This window comes from Amblyraja radiata, chromosome 3 (assembly GCF_010909765.2).
Source record: "Amblyraja radiata isolate CabotCenter1 chromosome 3, sAmbRad1.1.pri, whole genome shotgun sequence".
Taxonomy (NCBI): domain Eukaryota; kingdom Metazoa; phylum Chordata; class Chondrichthyes; order Rajiformes; family Rajidae; genus Amblyraja; species Amblyraja radiata.
Genome location: NC_045958.1, coordinates 77,132,130 through 77,147,218, shown reverse-complemented (window position 1 = coordinate 77,147,218; position 15,089 = coordinate 77,132,130). Strand labels below are relative to the sequence as shown.

Below are 15,089 nucleotides of genomic sequence, written 5' to 3'. Positions count from 1 at the left end.
CAACTCCTCCCCCTTCTGTCGTGGGGTGGACTGACACTGACTTCCCCCCGACTGCCCCCAATCTTTGCACATCCCCAATCATTTCCACTTTAATTTCATGTTTCATGTATTTTGTGTTTTTGTGTTTTTATGACTGTTGGCAGATTAATTTCCCTCCTGAGATACATAAAGTTCTATCGTATCGTATAGTATAATGCAGACTGGCCTCCTCACTGCCCACAGTTCATCAGAATAGACATTGGATGTTGGGCATATCGCAGCACTTCCCTGCATACTTTGTTATTTTTATCTTGCCATGGTGGTTGTCTCTGGATCTCTATCCTTTTGATCTTCATATCCTTGGTCTATTTTTTAAATTATGTTGTTAAACTGAAAAGAATGCAGAGAAGATTTCCGTGGAGAGAAGGTTATGCAACTTTGAGGGGAGGTGAGTGGCTCTTCATCTCAACCTCTTCATCAGTGGTTTTTGAATCGGGGGTTAAGCCGATTTCAAAGTGGACATCAAGGAAACTCTGACGTCTTTTAAACAAAATGATTGTGTTTAAATTAATATTCTTGAATTATACTCCAGAGAGAAGATGGAAATTTGGCTGAATTTGGGAGGTGTCCACCTTTGCCAGAATTAATAAGTGGAAAATCAGAAAATGCTTGTCCTTGTCCCTCTGAATATGTCATGGTAAGTGAGCCAGTACATCAGGAACAGCCACGTTTGCAGCATATCTGGGAATTAGTAAATGGCCTTGCAGGTAAAGTGATGTTTTGTTTACAGACATATTTTCTGTTTCTTGCTCCACAGCTGATCAGAAAATGCCGAGCACAGACTCCAACTCACCGACCCTCCTTTGAACAAGTCAACAAGTACCTGCACAAGATCAATCCCAACAAAGTCAGCCCTGTGGACATGATGATGACTCTGGTACAAATGGAAATAATTGCAAACACCATTATCCTTTATAACGGGAGCAGCAAAACTCCAAAGATATATATTTGCTTGTATTTTAGTTTATATTATATCACATTCCATCCAGCTGCTCTGTGCTGGTCTTTAAACTCCATACAGGTCAACTCACACCCCTCCTCATCTCATCCTCTCAACTTATCCTTCTATTTCTGACCCCATTCTCCAGTGAAACCCCTGTCCATTCCTCTTTTACTGATAACTCAGCTCTTCAGACCCCCTCCTTGCTGCTCTACCTCATTCTACTCTCAATAAACGTCAGGTCATTCAAAACTCTATTGCCCATCTCACACCAGTCCCCATTTATTAAATACCCTGTGTTCGCTGATGTAGGTTGGCTCCCTGCCTGACTCCATCTGGATTCTAACTTTCTCATTTGTTTTCAAATGCCTGTAAACTTTACAATATTCTGGCATCACTGAGCTTCTCTGCTTCAGGCTTCCTGCTCATCTGGATTGAATTGTTCCATCATTGACAGCTGTGCCTTCAGCTACTAGGGGCAGAAGTTCCATAATTTCCTCTCTAAACCTCTCCACCTCTCTCCTACATTAAGCTGTTCCAGAGAATCCTTAATTATCAAGTACAGCTGAGGAACAAGACCTTCGGGCCACAATGGCCACACCGACCATAATGACAGTCCCGCTAATCCTACCCCCCTCCATAACGTCTGTATTCTTCTATCCCCTGTCTGTTCATATGCCTTCTAAATACCTCTTAAACCTTGCTATAGTATCTGCTTTCATTGTTTCCACCACCTTCCCTGGTAGTGTGTTCCAGGCACTTACCACTCTCTGTGTGAAAAAAAACACCTTACAGATAATCTGTAAACTTTCCCCTCTCATCTTAAACCTATGACCTCCAGTATTCCACCTTGGGGGGGAAAACAATATCTATCCTATCTGTGGCACACATAATGTTATATCTGCAGATCATCCCTCAGCCACTGACACTCCTGAGACAACAGCCTAAGTTTGCCCAACCGATCCTTTTAGCTAATACTCTCCAATCAAGGTGAACCTCTTCTGCACCCTCTCCAAAGCCTCCACATACTTCTTATAGTGTGCCGATGAGAACTGCACATAATACTCCAACTGGGGCCTGACCAAAGTGTTACACTGCTGCAGCATGACTTCCCAACTTTTATACTCAATGCCCCAACTTACGCCTTCTTTAACACTCCATCCATTTGTGTTACGACTTTTAGACGAACCATGAAATAACTCAATTATATGTTTGTGCTCTAGATGGAGAAGTACAGCAAACATCTGGAAACATTGGTGGCTGAGAGGACTCAGGACTTGGTCCATGAGAAACAAAAAACTGACCGTTTGCTTTACAGTAAGTCCTTGAGAAAACCCATTCACATTCCTGCACAAATGGAATCAAGATTATTAAATGTGGTTTTAAAGGAAGTTCTCCTCAATATACATCATTCTGACTAAAACAGATTATAGACCAGATTAAAATTAGTAATTATCGATAACAGTTTTATGAGCTCAAATGATGCCCAATGATACCAATGTGTTCTCTATTCTGTGAAAATAATTAACTTATGGATGTTAATATGGTTAGGACACTGGCTTATGTCTCGTATGAGTGTCACATTACATTACATGCCTAGAAAGTTAAATAGTCATCTTGAGTACTCTTATTTTTGTCCTATGTACCTATAATCTAATAAACTCTATCTTAATTTATTTACTCAGTACAATAATTCAGTCCACACTGCTTGATTAAGATTTGAAGTAACAATTCTAAACCACTCAGAATGTAGTGGGGAGTAGATTGGGTAGATGTGGGGAAATAGGGTAAATGCGCAGTCTTTTATCCAGCGTAGATGAATCAAGAACTAGGGGACATAGGTTGAAAGTGCGAGGGGAATGATTTAATAAGAACCTGAGGGGCAATGTTTTCCATACAAAGGGTGGTGGGTATATGGAATGAGCAGCCACAGGAGACAGATACTATAATTGCATTTACAATACATTTGGGCAGGTACATCGATAGAAAAGATTTAAATGGATATGGGCCAAACAGAGGGAGGTGGGACTAGCACAGATGAGGCATCTTGGTTGGCATGGGCAAGTTGGGCCGAAGGGCCTGTTTCCATGCTGTATAACACTATGACTCTTAAGTTTTGGTTGATGCTAATCAATCTTTCGAGAACAGCTGGAGAAGAGGACATCATTGACAGATTGGATTGTGTTTTGCATGTAGTTTATGAATGTATCTAAAATATTGTCCATTCCAGGTATGTTGCCAAAGCAGATAGCTGATGATCTAAGGCAAGGAATCATGGCTCAAGCCCAGAACTACTCAAGTGCCACTATATTCTTCAGGTAAATACCTATGTGATAAGTGTGGCAAATGCAAAAATTGAGGGAGGTGGTCAGAAATGAACTTAGTCTTCCTGATGGCCACAGCTTGTAAACTAATCTGTGGGGATATTTACCCTACACTGACAGAGCTTTGTTAAAATTAGAAGGAATCTATAAAAAGAACTAATGTATCCCACGTGAACTGGAATAGCAGAGTCAGCAAGCTGCCACAGAGGGACTTACTTCAGTCTGGGAGATGGGAAGCGTCATTGTACATTTATATACTTGCTGCCGTCATCAGCATCTCTTTCTGTTTGGCAAGTAAGCAATCCTGACAATGTCACTGATGTATTAAAGGGATGTGCAGAGGTTGTGGAGGAGATTGATTGGAATATTTATCTCTTGGAGTTGGACAGGAGGGACTGGAGCTGCTCTATGGAAAAGATTTAGCAGAGAGGTTTAAGATCATGAAGGATCTGGATTTGTAGGAAAGAAACTGTTCCAATTGGGACATCTCTCAGGCAGCGGCGGTGGCAGAGCTCAGCTGGTCGGTGGAGCCTGCCTAGGTCTACCTGAAAGCTTCCCACAGAGCCGTGCGGCAGAAGGCTGCAGCTGCAGTCCGGGAACCCGGCCAGAGGCCTTTATTGAGGTGTCACGATCTCGATGCCACCCCTTAAAGATAGCGAAGTCAAGTGATATGGGGGGAAGGCAGGAATGGGGTACTGATTGTGGATGATCAGCCATGATCACAGTGAATGGCAGTGCTGGCTTGAAGGGCCGAATGGCCTACTCCTGCATCTATTGTCTATTGTCTATTGAAAGTCTCTTAGGCTTGACGAACGGCCGAATCCACCCGCCAAGAGAACCAGAAACAACGTCTCTAGTGAGTTTAAAATAAGATATGGGAACCTGGGCTCCAGCCGGTGAAAGGGAGCAGTGGAACGAGGGTCCTGTGAGTGCCCCGGGCCACCGTGTCAGAAGGAGCACACGGATTAGCACTCATTGAGCCTGGTGCTGAACTATCAGGATTTACGTTTGGTTGAAAAATAATGGTTTGTTTTTCAATTGAATTTTGATTCTTGAGGCCATTTCATTTGGACTTTGGGGCAGGCAATTCTGCACTAACTGTTGGTTGTACTTTAAACAGAGCAAATAAAGCACGTGGGAGGAATTCTAATCCAGTGTGGTTTTAACAATGCATTTTACCTTGTTGCATTTTCATCCTCCATGCAGAGAATACTCATTTTATTGTGCTGGACGAAACGTTCAAGAATTTTGCAGAACTGTATTTACTGCATTAGCAACGAATAAATGATATTTTAAAAAAGCTTTTACTTAATAAAGCCAGTGAGAAGGTCATTACAATAGTATGGATGGTTCTGGTAGTAAGAAGGAGGGGGAAAAAGGGAAATACTATCATTTTCACAGCACCGTTCACAACCAGAGGATGAGCAGAAGCACCTTGTGATGTAAAAATGTCCCAAATCATTTTGCACACACATTCCAACAGCTATGTAGTGGTGAGCATTCCTTCTACTTCCTTGGTGTTGGCTATGGAATAAATATTGTCCCAGGACTCTGGGGAAACTCCCCTGATTATCTTCAAATGGTGTCACTTATGATTGCCCATGGTGTCCATCTATTTGCAGATATGAAAGTTTCCAGGTATTGACAGAATTATAACTAAATATAGTCTTATGTTCTGTCTTAATGTACTTGGAGTAAAGTCAGGATCAGATGGCAAGTAATCCATGTGACAAGTGTGGACATGTGATGTAATGCAAGATTAGTGTAATTGTTTGCAGTGTGATGCACAGATGATCTATCAAAGATTACCAAATGAAAGATTAATACAGTCGCATTAAATTTCTTCCTACAGTATTTGAACTGGTGACACTAATTTTGTGTAAGATAAATGGGTTAACACAGCAGCAACCAGGCAGCTTTAACATTGAGGAATGTCCCATAGGAGCAACATCAAACAGAATGTGAAACTGAGCTGAATGCAGAGATATGGGAACGAGTGAGCAGAAGCTAAGAAATGGGTTGGAAGAAATGCTTCAAGGGAAAAAAGAGAAGTAGGGAGGCAGTGGAGAGGGTGGGGGAGGTGTGGAGCATTCCATACCTCAGATCCTCAAAGCCAAACATCTCACTAATACCATTGTGTAGTGGTTCCCACATTCATATCATTACATAAAGAGGTTTATGGCACTTTTATGTATTTCCCTTTCTTTTTCATAGTGACATTGAAGGCTTCACACAGCTGTCAAGCATGAGTACACCATATCAAGTTGTAGAATTGTTAAATAAATTATACACAACCTTTGATGAAATCATAGACAATTATGATGTCTACAAAGTAGAAACGATAGGAGATGCATGTAAGTATAGCACAAAGATATTTGTTAATCAAAATACTTGACTGCTTAATCTAAAGCAACTGTTGGGACAAAACTTGTTTTCGGTGATATGCCTGGGTTGTGGAATTTTGTTGTATATGGTCCTTGTACAGAAATTTCCAAAATTAAGTTCCACAGAGTCAATGGTAGTGAGCTTTGGAAGTAGATTACAACACACACTTCTGCCACTTAGTTTTGGTGACCTGTGGACTGCACCTGGCTTTAAAGAGGACCGTTAATTGAGTAAAATGGATCATAGCGCTCCACAGAAGTGTCCTGAAATTCAATGTGACAGTTCACTCCACAGTGCGGTAATGGGTCAGATGGTATCCATGACCAGCGGTATTCCATAGAAAGGCATTAGTGAGCTGCGTTAGTCTGGGTGCTGTGGTCCTTCTCCCCTGCACTCTTAAGCATGGAGTCACCGTGCGCCTAACTTCCTGTTAAGCCGCTGAGTCTAGCCGTAAGGTCATAAGGAGTTGGAGTAGAATTAGGCCATTCGGCCTATCAAGTCTACTCCGCCATTCAATCATGGCTGATCTATCTCTCCCTTCTAACCCCATTCTCCCGCCTTCTCCCCATAACCTCTGACACCTGTACTAATCACGATTCTATCTATCCCTGCCTTAAAAATATCCAATGACTTGGCCTCTACAGCCTTCTGCGGCAAATAATTCCACAGATTCACCACCCTCTGACTAAAGAAATTTCTCCTCATCTCCTTCCTAAAAGAACGTCCTTTAATTTTGAGGCGAAAGTTCTAGACTCTCCACTAAAGGAAACATCCTCTCCACATCCACTCTATCCGAGCCTTTCACTATTTTGTATGTTTCAATGAGGTCCCCCCTCTTTCTTCTAAACTCCAGCGAGTACAGGCCCAGTGCCGACAAACGCTCGTCATAGGTTAACCTACTCATCCCTGGGATCATTCTTGTAAACCTCCACTGGACCCTCTCCAGAGCCAGCACATTCTTCCTCAGATATGGTGCCCAAAATTGCTCACAATATTCCAAATACGGTCTGATAGAGCCTCAACATTACATCCCTGTTTTTGTATAGAAGCCCTTTTGAAATAAATGCTAGCATTGAATTTGCTTTCTTTACTACCAATTTGGCTTGCAGATTAACTTTTTGGGAATCGTACACCAGCACTCCCTAGTTCCTTTGCACCTCTGATTTCTGGATTCTTACCCCATTTAGAAAATAGTCTGCGCTTTTATTCCTACTACCAAAATGCATGACTCCACACTTTGCTACACTATATTCCATTTGCCACTTCTCTGCCCACTCTCCCAACCTGTCCAAGTCCTTCTGCAGAGTCCCTGCTTTCTCTACACTACCCCTCCACCTATTCTCGTGTCATCCACAAACTTGGCCAAAAAGCATTCAATCCCATCGTCCAAGTCTGTTCCTGACTTAAGGAACTAGATATGGAAAATTCTGGCAGGGGTTAAATGGCTGGATGCAGGAATGATGTTACCCATAGCTGAAGGAACCAGGGTTTTAGTTTCAAAATAAGATATAGGTCATTTAGGAACAAAATAAGGAGGAATTGCTTTACTCAGAGGGTGGCAAACCTTTGGAATTACATGGCCTGGAGAGCTGTGGAGGCTTTGCCACTGAGTGCCATCAAAACAGATTCATAGAACTATACTGTTGAAAAACAGACCTGATAAAGCACCTGCTTAAATACTGACAACCTTCTTCACTGTCTATGCTACCTCTTATTTAGTGTAATCTTCAAACTTACTAGCCATGCTTGTACATTTTCATCCAAAATGACAAACAACAACGCACCCAACTCTGATTTCTGTGTCACCATCAGTCAATAGACAATAGACTATGTCAGGAGTAGGCCATTCGGTCCTTTGAGCCAGCACCGCCATTCACTGTGATCATGGCCGATCATCCACATTCAGTACCCCGTTCCTCACCATATCCCCTGACTCCGCTATCTTTAAGAGCTCTATCTAACTCTCTCTTGAAAGCATCCAGAGAATTGGCCTCCACTGCCTTCTGAGGCAGAGAATTCCACAGATTCACAACTCTCAGGGTGAAAACATTTTTCTACATCTCCGTTCTAAATGGCCTACCCCTTATTCTTAAAATGTGGCCCCTTGTCATGTTTGGTCATTGTTGTTTTCCCAGTGGATCGGAATTGCAATTGGAATGGAACCTATGCTTGTGTTGGGTCTCACAGCAAAACATTCCCCCGTTTACTTAACCAACATCCCTGAACAGTAGAGAGAACGGTGGGATGGTGTAGCGGGGTTAGCTGAGGAAGTGGGAAAGACCGCAACTTGCGTTCCTGTCACTGTTCCTTTGTCCAAACTTTCCGAGGAGCAGCGATTTCATTGCATAAATTTGACCTCAGTCGCTCACATCAACGTGTAATATCACAGCAGCTATGCTCACTTCCAAAATTCTGCTCCATATAATGTGTCCTTTCTGTTAATGTGGCAGATATGGTGGTTTCCGGAGTACCAAAGGAAAACGGCATTGCTCATGCAAGTCAGATCGCCAGTATGGCCCTGGATTTGGTAGCCGTGTGTAACACTTTCAAAATTCCACACAAGCCACAGACTAAACTCAAGATCCGGGCTGGAATTCATTCAGGTAATGTATCCCAGACACCAATGGACTGGGAAGATACAAGAGTGTGTAGAGGGGCGTTAAAACATTGGGCAATCATGAGCAGGGGATGCTTAATGTGGCAAAATGTGAGGTTTTACATTTTAGTTGGATGAACAAAAAAAAAATTTGTAAGAATTAGTACAGGTAGTTCTGCTATAAAAAGACAATTACTTTGCTAAGAAATCTTGTGTTATAAAAAAAATCACGTCATTAAGACAATTGTGTCAATGAAGGAGAGGGAATGAGTGTAAGAGGCCTCTCAGCCTCACAATAACAGTTATTTAAATAAGGGTATTTCAATAACAATATGTTCATTTTTATTACTGCAAGCTAAAAATACTAAAGATTGTGTGTTACATTGTCTAAAAGAGTATAGTAGTGTCAATAGAAGTGATTGCTTGTCAAGTTTAATGGCCACCCACAGTTAAAGTAGTCTCTTCTTCAGAGACAATGGTGTCTTATTACTGCGGGGTGGTTACATGGAAACGTGTTTTGTTTTCCATTATTGTCTAAATCCAAGACAGCTTTTTTCTACTTGTCAATTTCCAAAGTAACTTTTAAGTAGTTCTCGAGTTTACGATCGAAATTGAGTTATAACCAATTTGGCACACGTAACACAAATAGTGTTACCTAATTCATATGTTGGGTTTTATCCAACTGACATTATGGAAACGCACATTGTAGCAGAATAACATGTAGATATTGATGTATAGCAGGATCTTAATATGTTACTTCTAGAAATGAAATAATTTAACCTGCAGACACATCACAAGTTTAGGAAAGTGGATCCTTCCTACACAAAGTGAATAGTATGTTGACCTTCATTGCAAAGAGGTTTGAATGTGAGGGTAAGGGGAAGTCTGGCTGACCACAACTGTAGTTTTCGGAAACGGTGCTGACGATTGCTTCCTGGGATGAGAAGGTTGACATTGAGCAATGAGTAGAACAGGCCTGCTCCCATTGGATTTTAAATGAACAAAATGATCTCATTGACATGCAAGATTTTGCCAAGTATGGGAGGTGGATGCTGAGAGGCCCATTACCCCAGCTTGGAGAACAAAACCACAGGCTATGGTCAAAGGATAAGGAGCTGACCATTTGGAACTGGGGTGAGTTCTTTAGAACGTTAGAAATTCAGGCCACAACTAGAGCCCATTCAGCCTAGACGTGGATTTTAAATTATTCCCACCTTCTAGCTCTTGGTCAATAGGTCGGCAAGTTCTAACTCTTTAAGTGAACATATGGATGCTTTCTCTCACTACTCCCCCTATCAGTGGGGGTTCCAAGTCTCCACTGAGTGAAAATATTCTTCATTAACCCTCCAATAATCCTTCCCACCAATTAACAAATCAATGACCCCTGGTTTTCTTTATAGATTGTATTTCTCTAATCCAGAGTGATGGATCCTCAGTCATTGAGTTCATCCAAAGCTGAGATGGAAGTTTCTTTCAATGTGCAGGGAATCAAGAAATGTGGGGATCAAATGGATCATTAATAACAATATCAAAAGTATTCATAACAGTGGGAAAATGGGATAGGATAGTAAAATGAACTAGACTGGCAGAGTCAGCTCTGTGGACTATAATTGCTTCTCCTCTTCATATGGTGTAATAAGAGTTTTGCCTGAACAGTCTGTGGTTGATAGCGCTGTGTTTAAAGCCTCATAGTGCTGTGGCCGGTAGTGCTATGTTCAATAGCCGACAGTGCTTTGTTTAAAACTATGCGCGCATTGTTTCCATGTGGGGGGGGGGGGGGGGGGCTCACTCAGATTCAGGCCCCTTCCATTGGTTGCAGTTTGAATTTGGAAGCGGCACTATTAACCAGGACTTAACGGTGGTTATTTCCACAGCTGACTTCTTCTGGTATAAAGGCAGGTGCAGGTAAGCCATGAGTTAGTTCTTGTACGAGAGGGGTTCACCGATGGGCAGAGAGGGAGAGGGAGGTGTGCTCCTGTAAAACGGGCTCCATGCATACTGAGACAAGTATCGTTTTTATTCTCTCTCTCTTGCCAATAAATCTGATTTGTAACTAAACAAATGAGTGAGCCTTTTTTTGTTCTACCAGTCTGATCCTTGAACCTGTTCCCTTGTAACATATGGTCTTGAGATAAGTAGTTGCAGTGTTTCAAAAAAATCCATTATGAATACTTTTGGCATTGTTTTCAGTGACCCATTGACTTATTGGATTGTATCATTGAGACTATGGCTTCCAAGATGTTGGAATGTCACTAAAATCTGCTCTTGTTATGGTAACGTTGGTAACTGTAGGACCTGTGGTTGCCGGCGTAGTTGGGACAAAGATGCCTCGGTATTGCCTGTTTGGTGACACTGTAAACACAGCTTCAAGGATGGAATCAACAAGTGAAGGTAAATTGCATTCTTTGTATGTTTATTTACTAGTTTGTTTCGACATAATTTTTCCGTTATTGATTGTCTCCCCTGGAGCATTGCTTGCAGCTCCATGCAGATCCAGAACCGCACAGTGAGTGATATAAAATAGAAGCTCTGGTGTTCTGCATCACCACAGATCCAATGCACAAAGAGAGAATTGTTAGTACATTGTAACACGTCTCAATCCTGGGTAATAGAAAATCAGGTAAGATATAGAATTTGTAGAGTGCTAACAGGACATTTGGCCTAAATGGGCTATGTGATACTCTACATACCCCACTTTCTCTTGACCTATCACTGTATGCTTCGATTCCTTCATGTGTTTACTAACTTGTCCTCAACTCCATCATTCCTGTTTATCTCAAGCACACCTTAAGGAAGTGAGTTCACATTCTACACTTGCTGGGTAAAGACGTTTGTTTTGAATTCCAGGTCGGACTGCTAGATCTTGATCAACCCTAGTTTGAGATTCCCCCCCCCCCCCCCCCCCCCCCCCCCCCCCCCCACCCTCCCTCCCCCATCCCCTTCCACTCTTAGTGTAATATCCTAGATACACCTCAGCACATTGTGTGCGGATGCTGTGATAGTATTTCCAGGGACTAACTGCAGAGGAATAATTTCATTCAATTACCACCACATAAGTGTGAAAAGTGGAGTAAAGAATGGTAGAAGTTATGGGTGGCTTTGAGACAAGGGACAATGAGATATGTGGTAGAGTTTGGTGAGTGGGACTGACCTAATAACACTTTCAAATGAGTTGAATGGCTTCCTCTGTCCTGCACTAAAGCTGGTTGTTAATATTTCAGCAATGAAGATACAATGCAGTTCCAGCACGTACAGTCTACTGGAGCAGTTTGGAGGATATGTCTTAATATGCCGTGGCACATTTCAAATAAAGGTATGTTCATTTTATGTTATGAAATGAATTTTCCGCGAACAAATTAAATATATATATATTGTGATAAGAAAAAACATTTTTATGAATATTGAGCACTGGTCCAACTACAATTAATCATACTTGTAAGGCAAGAATTGACGCAGACTAATAGCTCTGTGCTTCAGTGTTAACTTTAAACTGGATGATAGAAAAACTCAGAAACAGTGAATGTTAAGAGCACGTTTAATAATTATACTTGCTTGTAAAACTCTGAGAATCCAGCATGCAAGGGACTTTGGTGGCTGAACGAGCTGATTTTCTGGACTAATGGATGTTATTTCTATTAATGCTCCAACACTCTAATTCACCTTTGTTGCATATTACAGGGTATTATAATACATTTCCTGGAAAACCAGCTTCTTTCAAAACCACTGTGGGGATTCGGGACCCTGATAAATGTAATGGGAGCATGGGTAGGGGATTGGCAGTGAAACGAATGGGAGCACAGAACCCACTGTCCCAGCAATTCAAAGGGAGCATGGAAATGGGGCCATGACAAGTTGGAGGGGAATGCAGGAACCAAAACCCCATTGAGCGTGAGGGTGCACAGAAATGGTTACCTGATGAGCCAGACACTGAACCTTCAGAATTTTCAAACTGTCAGAGAGCGATTATCAGAGTTTTACGGTACTTCAGTGGAAAGGACTGTGTCGCCACCAAGATGACCCCTTAAACTAGGGGTCACCAATAAAAGATAATCTGCAGAAAATTCAATAGAGTATTCAGGAGAAAGTCCTTCACCCAGAGGGTGGTGAGAATGAGGAACTGAATGCTTGAGGTGAGCGTCAAAGACTCACCTCTGGGGAAGCTAGATCAGCACACGAGGGAAACATTGATGGAAGGATATGGTGATGGGATGAGAGGAAGAAGGATATGGAGAAGGCTCATGTGGAGCCCAAATACCAACATGGACCAGTCGGGCTGAGTAGCACTGCTTGTTTTAAGTCATTTTATGCCTTGGACCTTCTTGCATTTTGCAGGGGAAGGGCAACATGGTGACCTACTGGCTTGAAGCAAAGCAAAGTTCATCATCAAACATCTCAGCAAGTACACCAACCAAGGCGCCGCTGGACAAAGCATGACCTGAAAACATCCCCCCCATCCCAGAGTCAGAGAGGGAGAGAGAGAGAGATGTATAGTGCCATTCCTGGATTGCTGACCAATAATCTTCAATACACTTCTTGGTAGCCAAACATCTAGAGCTTGAGACCACGAAGCGTACATCGTTTAATGTTTTCAGTAATTCAGAACCAGCAAAGACTCATTCTGCAGGCAAGGTAAAGGGCCTGTCCCACTTACGCGACTTTTCAGCGACCGTCTTCGACCTTCAAGCTCGAGGGCATTCGCCTGAAAAACCTCGAGCTGGATCGACCGTCAGCGATGAAACCGCTAGCCAGATCGACCGTCTGCACACACACACACACACACACACACACACACACACACACACACACACACACACAAACACACACATCGCAAAGGCGGGGGCCAGGGAAAGTGGGGGAGCGCTTTCTGAAATTCACACTCGCGATGAACAGGAAGGTAAAAGACGGCTGGCACAGTTACGGTAAGTCCTTTAGAGAACGCGGAGAGTGGGGGGGGGGGGGGGGGGGAGAGAGAAGAGGAGAGAAGGGGGGAGAAGGAGTGGAGACACTTTTAAGAAGCCAGACAAATTTTAATAAAGTTTAGCAGGCATTTAACATTACCGGTCGGTTTTCCTTGGTTCTGAAAACTCCAATGAGCCAATTAAAATGCCCAGTCAGCAAAGGAGATTGCATACGGATACCTCGACTGCCTAGCGACCCCACTCCACTGCTCTACAAGTTCAAAAGAACCATGCCGACCAATTTTTACTTGCGGAAAAATTTTCAACATGCTGAAAACTTTTCCTCGACCAAACTGAGGCCTCGAGTATGCGGGAACTTCCCTCGAGCAGGAAGGAGAGTTCCAGTGACCTCCTAGGACCATGTGTCGACCATGCTGCGAGGTTGAGTCAAGAGCAAACTCTTCTAAATTTGTAAATTAGGTCGCCACAGTGGGACAGGCCCTTTATGGGTTCAAACCCCACTGCACAACTGTGTGGAGTGAACATTGACTAAATCATTATCTAAAGTACACTACAATGGAAGACACTTTATTAGGAGCCACTTTTCAAAAAAAGAATTGTGTTTAAACTGTTGTTTTCCTGGCTTTATGGCATCCAAAGTGCTTTACAGCTCATGAAATACTTTAAAAGTATGTTTACTGTTATAATCTGTTATTATCTGAATGGTGGCCGATTAGGAAAAGGGGAGATGCAACGAGACCTGGGTGTCATGGTACACCAGTCATTGAAAGTAGGCATGCAGGTGCAGCAGGCAGTGAAGAAAGCGAATCGTATGTTAACATTCATAGCAAAAGGATTTGAGTATAGGAGCAGGGAGGTTCTACTGCAATTGTACAGGGTCTTGGTGAGACCACACCTGGCGTATTGCGTACAGTTTTGGTCTCCTAATCTGGGGAAAGATATTCTTGCCATAGAGGGAGTACAGAGAAGGTTCACCAGACTGATTCCTGGGATGGCAGGACTTTCATATGAAGAAAGACTGGATAGACTCGACTTGTACTTGCTAGAATTTAGACGATTAAGGGGGGATCTTATAGAAACTTACAAAATTCTTAAGGGGTTGGACAGGCTAGATGCAGGAAGATTGTTCCCGATGTTGGGGAAGTCCAGAACAAGGGGTCACAGTTTAAGGATAAGGGGGAAGTCTTTTAGGACCGAGATGAGAAAAACATTTTTCACACACAATGGTGAATCTCTGGAATTCTCTGCAACAGAAGGTAGTTGAGGCTAGTTCATTGGCTATATTTAAGAGGGAGTTAGATGTGGCCCTTGTGGCTAAGGGGATCAGGGGGTATGGAGAGAAGGCAGGTACGGGATACTAAGTTGGATGATCAGCCATGATCATATTGAATGGCGGTGCAGGCTCGAAGGGCTGAATGGCCTACTCCTGCACCTAATTTCTATGTTTCTATAATGTAAAAAATATAGCAGCCAGTTTGCGAACAACAATGCTCCCAGATTCAGCAATATCCTATTTGCCAGATGATCACTTTCAGTAATGTTGAGAAGGGGATAAATATTGGCCATGGTATCAGGGAGACTTTGCTTTAGACTTTAGAGATACATCACAGAAACAGGCCCTTCGGCCCACTGAGTCCATGCCGACCACCGATCATCCCGTACACTAGCACCAACCTACACACTAGGGACAATTTATAGAAGCCAATTAACTTTCAAACCTGCACGTCGTTGGAGGGTGGCAGGTAACCAGACCACCCAGAGAAAACCCACTCAGTCACAGAAAGAACTACAAATTCTGTGCAGACAGCATCCATAGTCAGGATCAAACCCGGGTCACTGGTGCTGTAAAGCAGCTACTCTACTGCTGCGCCACCGTGCCACCCCCA

At 42.7% G+C, this 15,089-nt stretch overlaps 1 protein-coding gene across 1 annotated transcript in view; it reads left to right on the top strand.

The window, feature by feature from the left end:
• The window catches only part of LOC116971566 (atrial natriuretic peptide receptor 1-like), a 41,764-nt gene extending 28,822 nt beyond the window's left edge, over positions 1-12,942 (top strand). Inside the window, exons 15-23 of the mRNA XM_033018800.1 lie at positions 572-676; positions 797-916; positions 2,203-2,296; positions 3,210-3,297; positions 5,518-5,657; positions 8,139-8,291; positions 10,577-10,675; positions 11,506-11,597; positions 12,617-12,942. Coding sequence (XP_032874691.1) covers positions 572-676; positions 797-916; positions 2,203-2,296; positions 3,210-3,297; positions 5,518-5,657; positions 8,139-8,291; positions 10,577-10,675; positions 11,506-11,597; positions 12,617-12,718 — 993 coding nt within the window. The 3' untranslated portion in view covers positions 12,719-12,942. The remainder of the gene's footprint in view (positions 1-571; positions 677-796; positions 917-2,202; positions 2,297-3,209; positions 3,298-5,517; positions 5,658-8,138; positions 8,292-10,576; positions 10,676-11,505; positions 11,598-12,616) is intronic.
• The last annotated feature ends 2,147 nt before the right edge of the window (positions 12,943-15,089 follow it).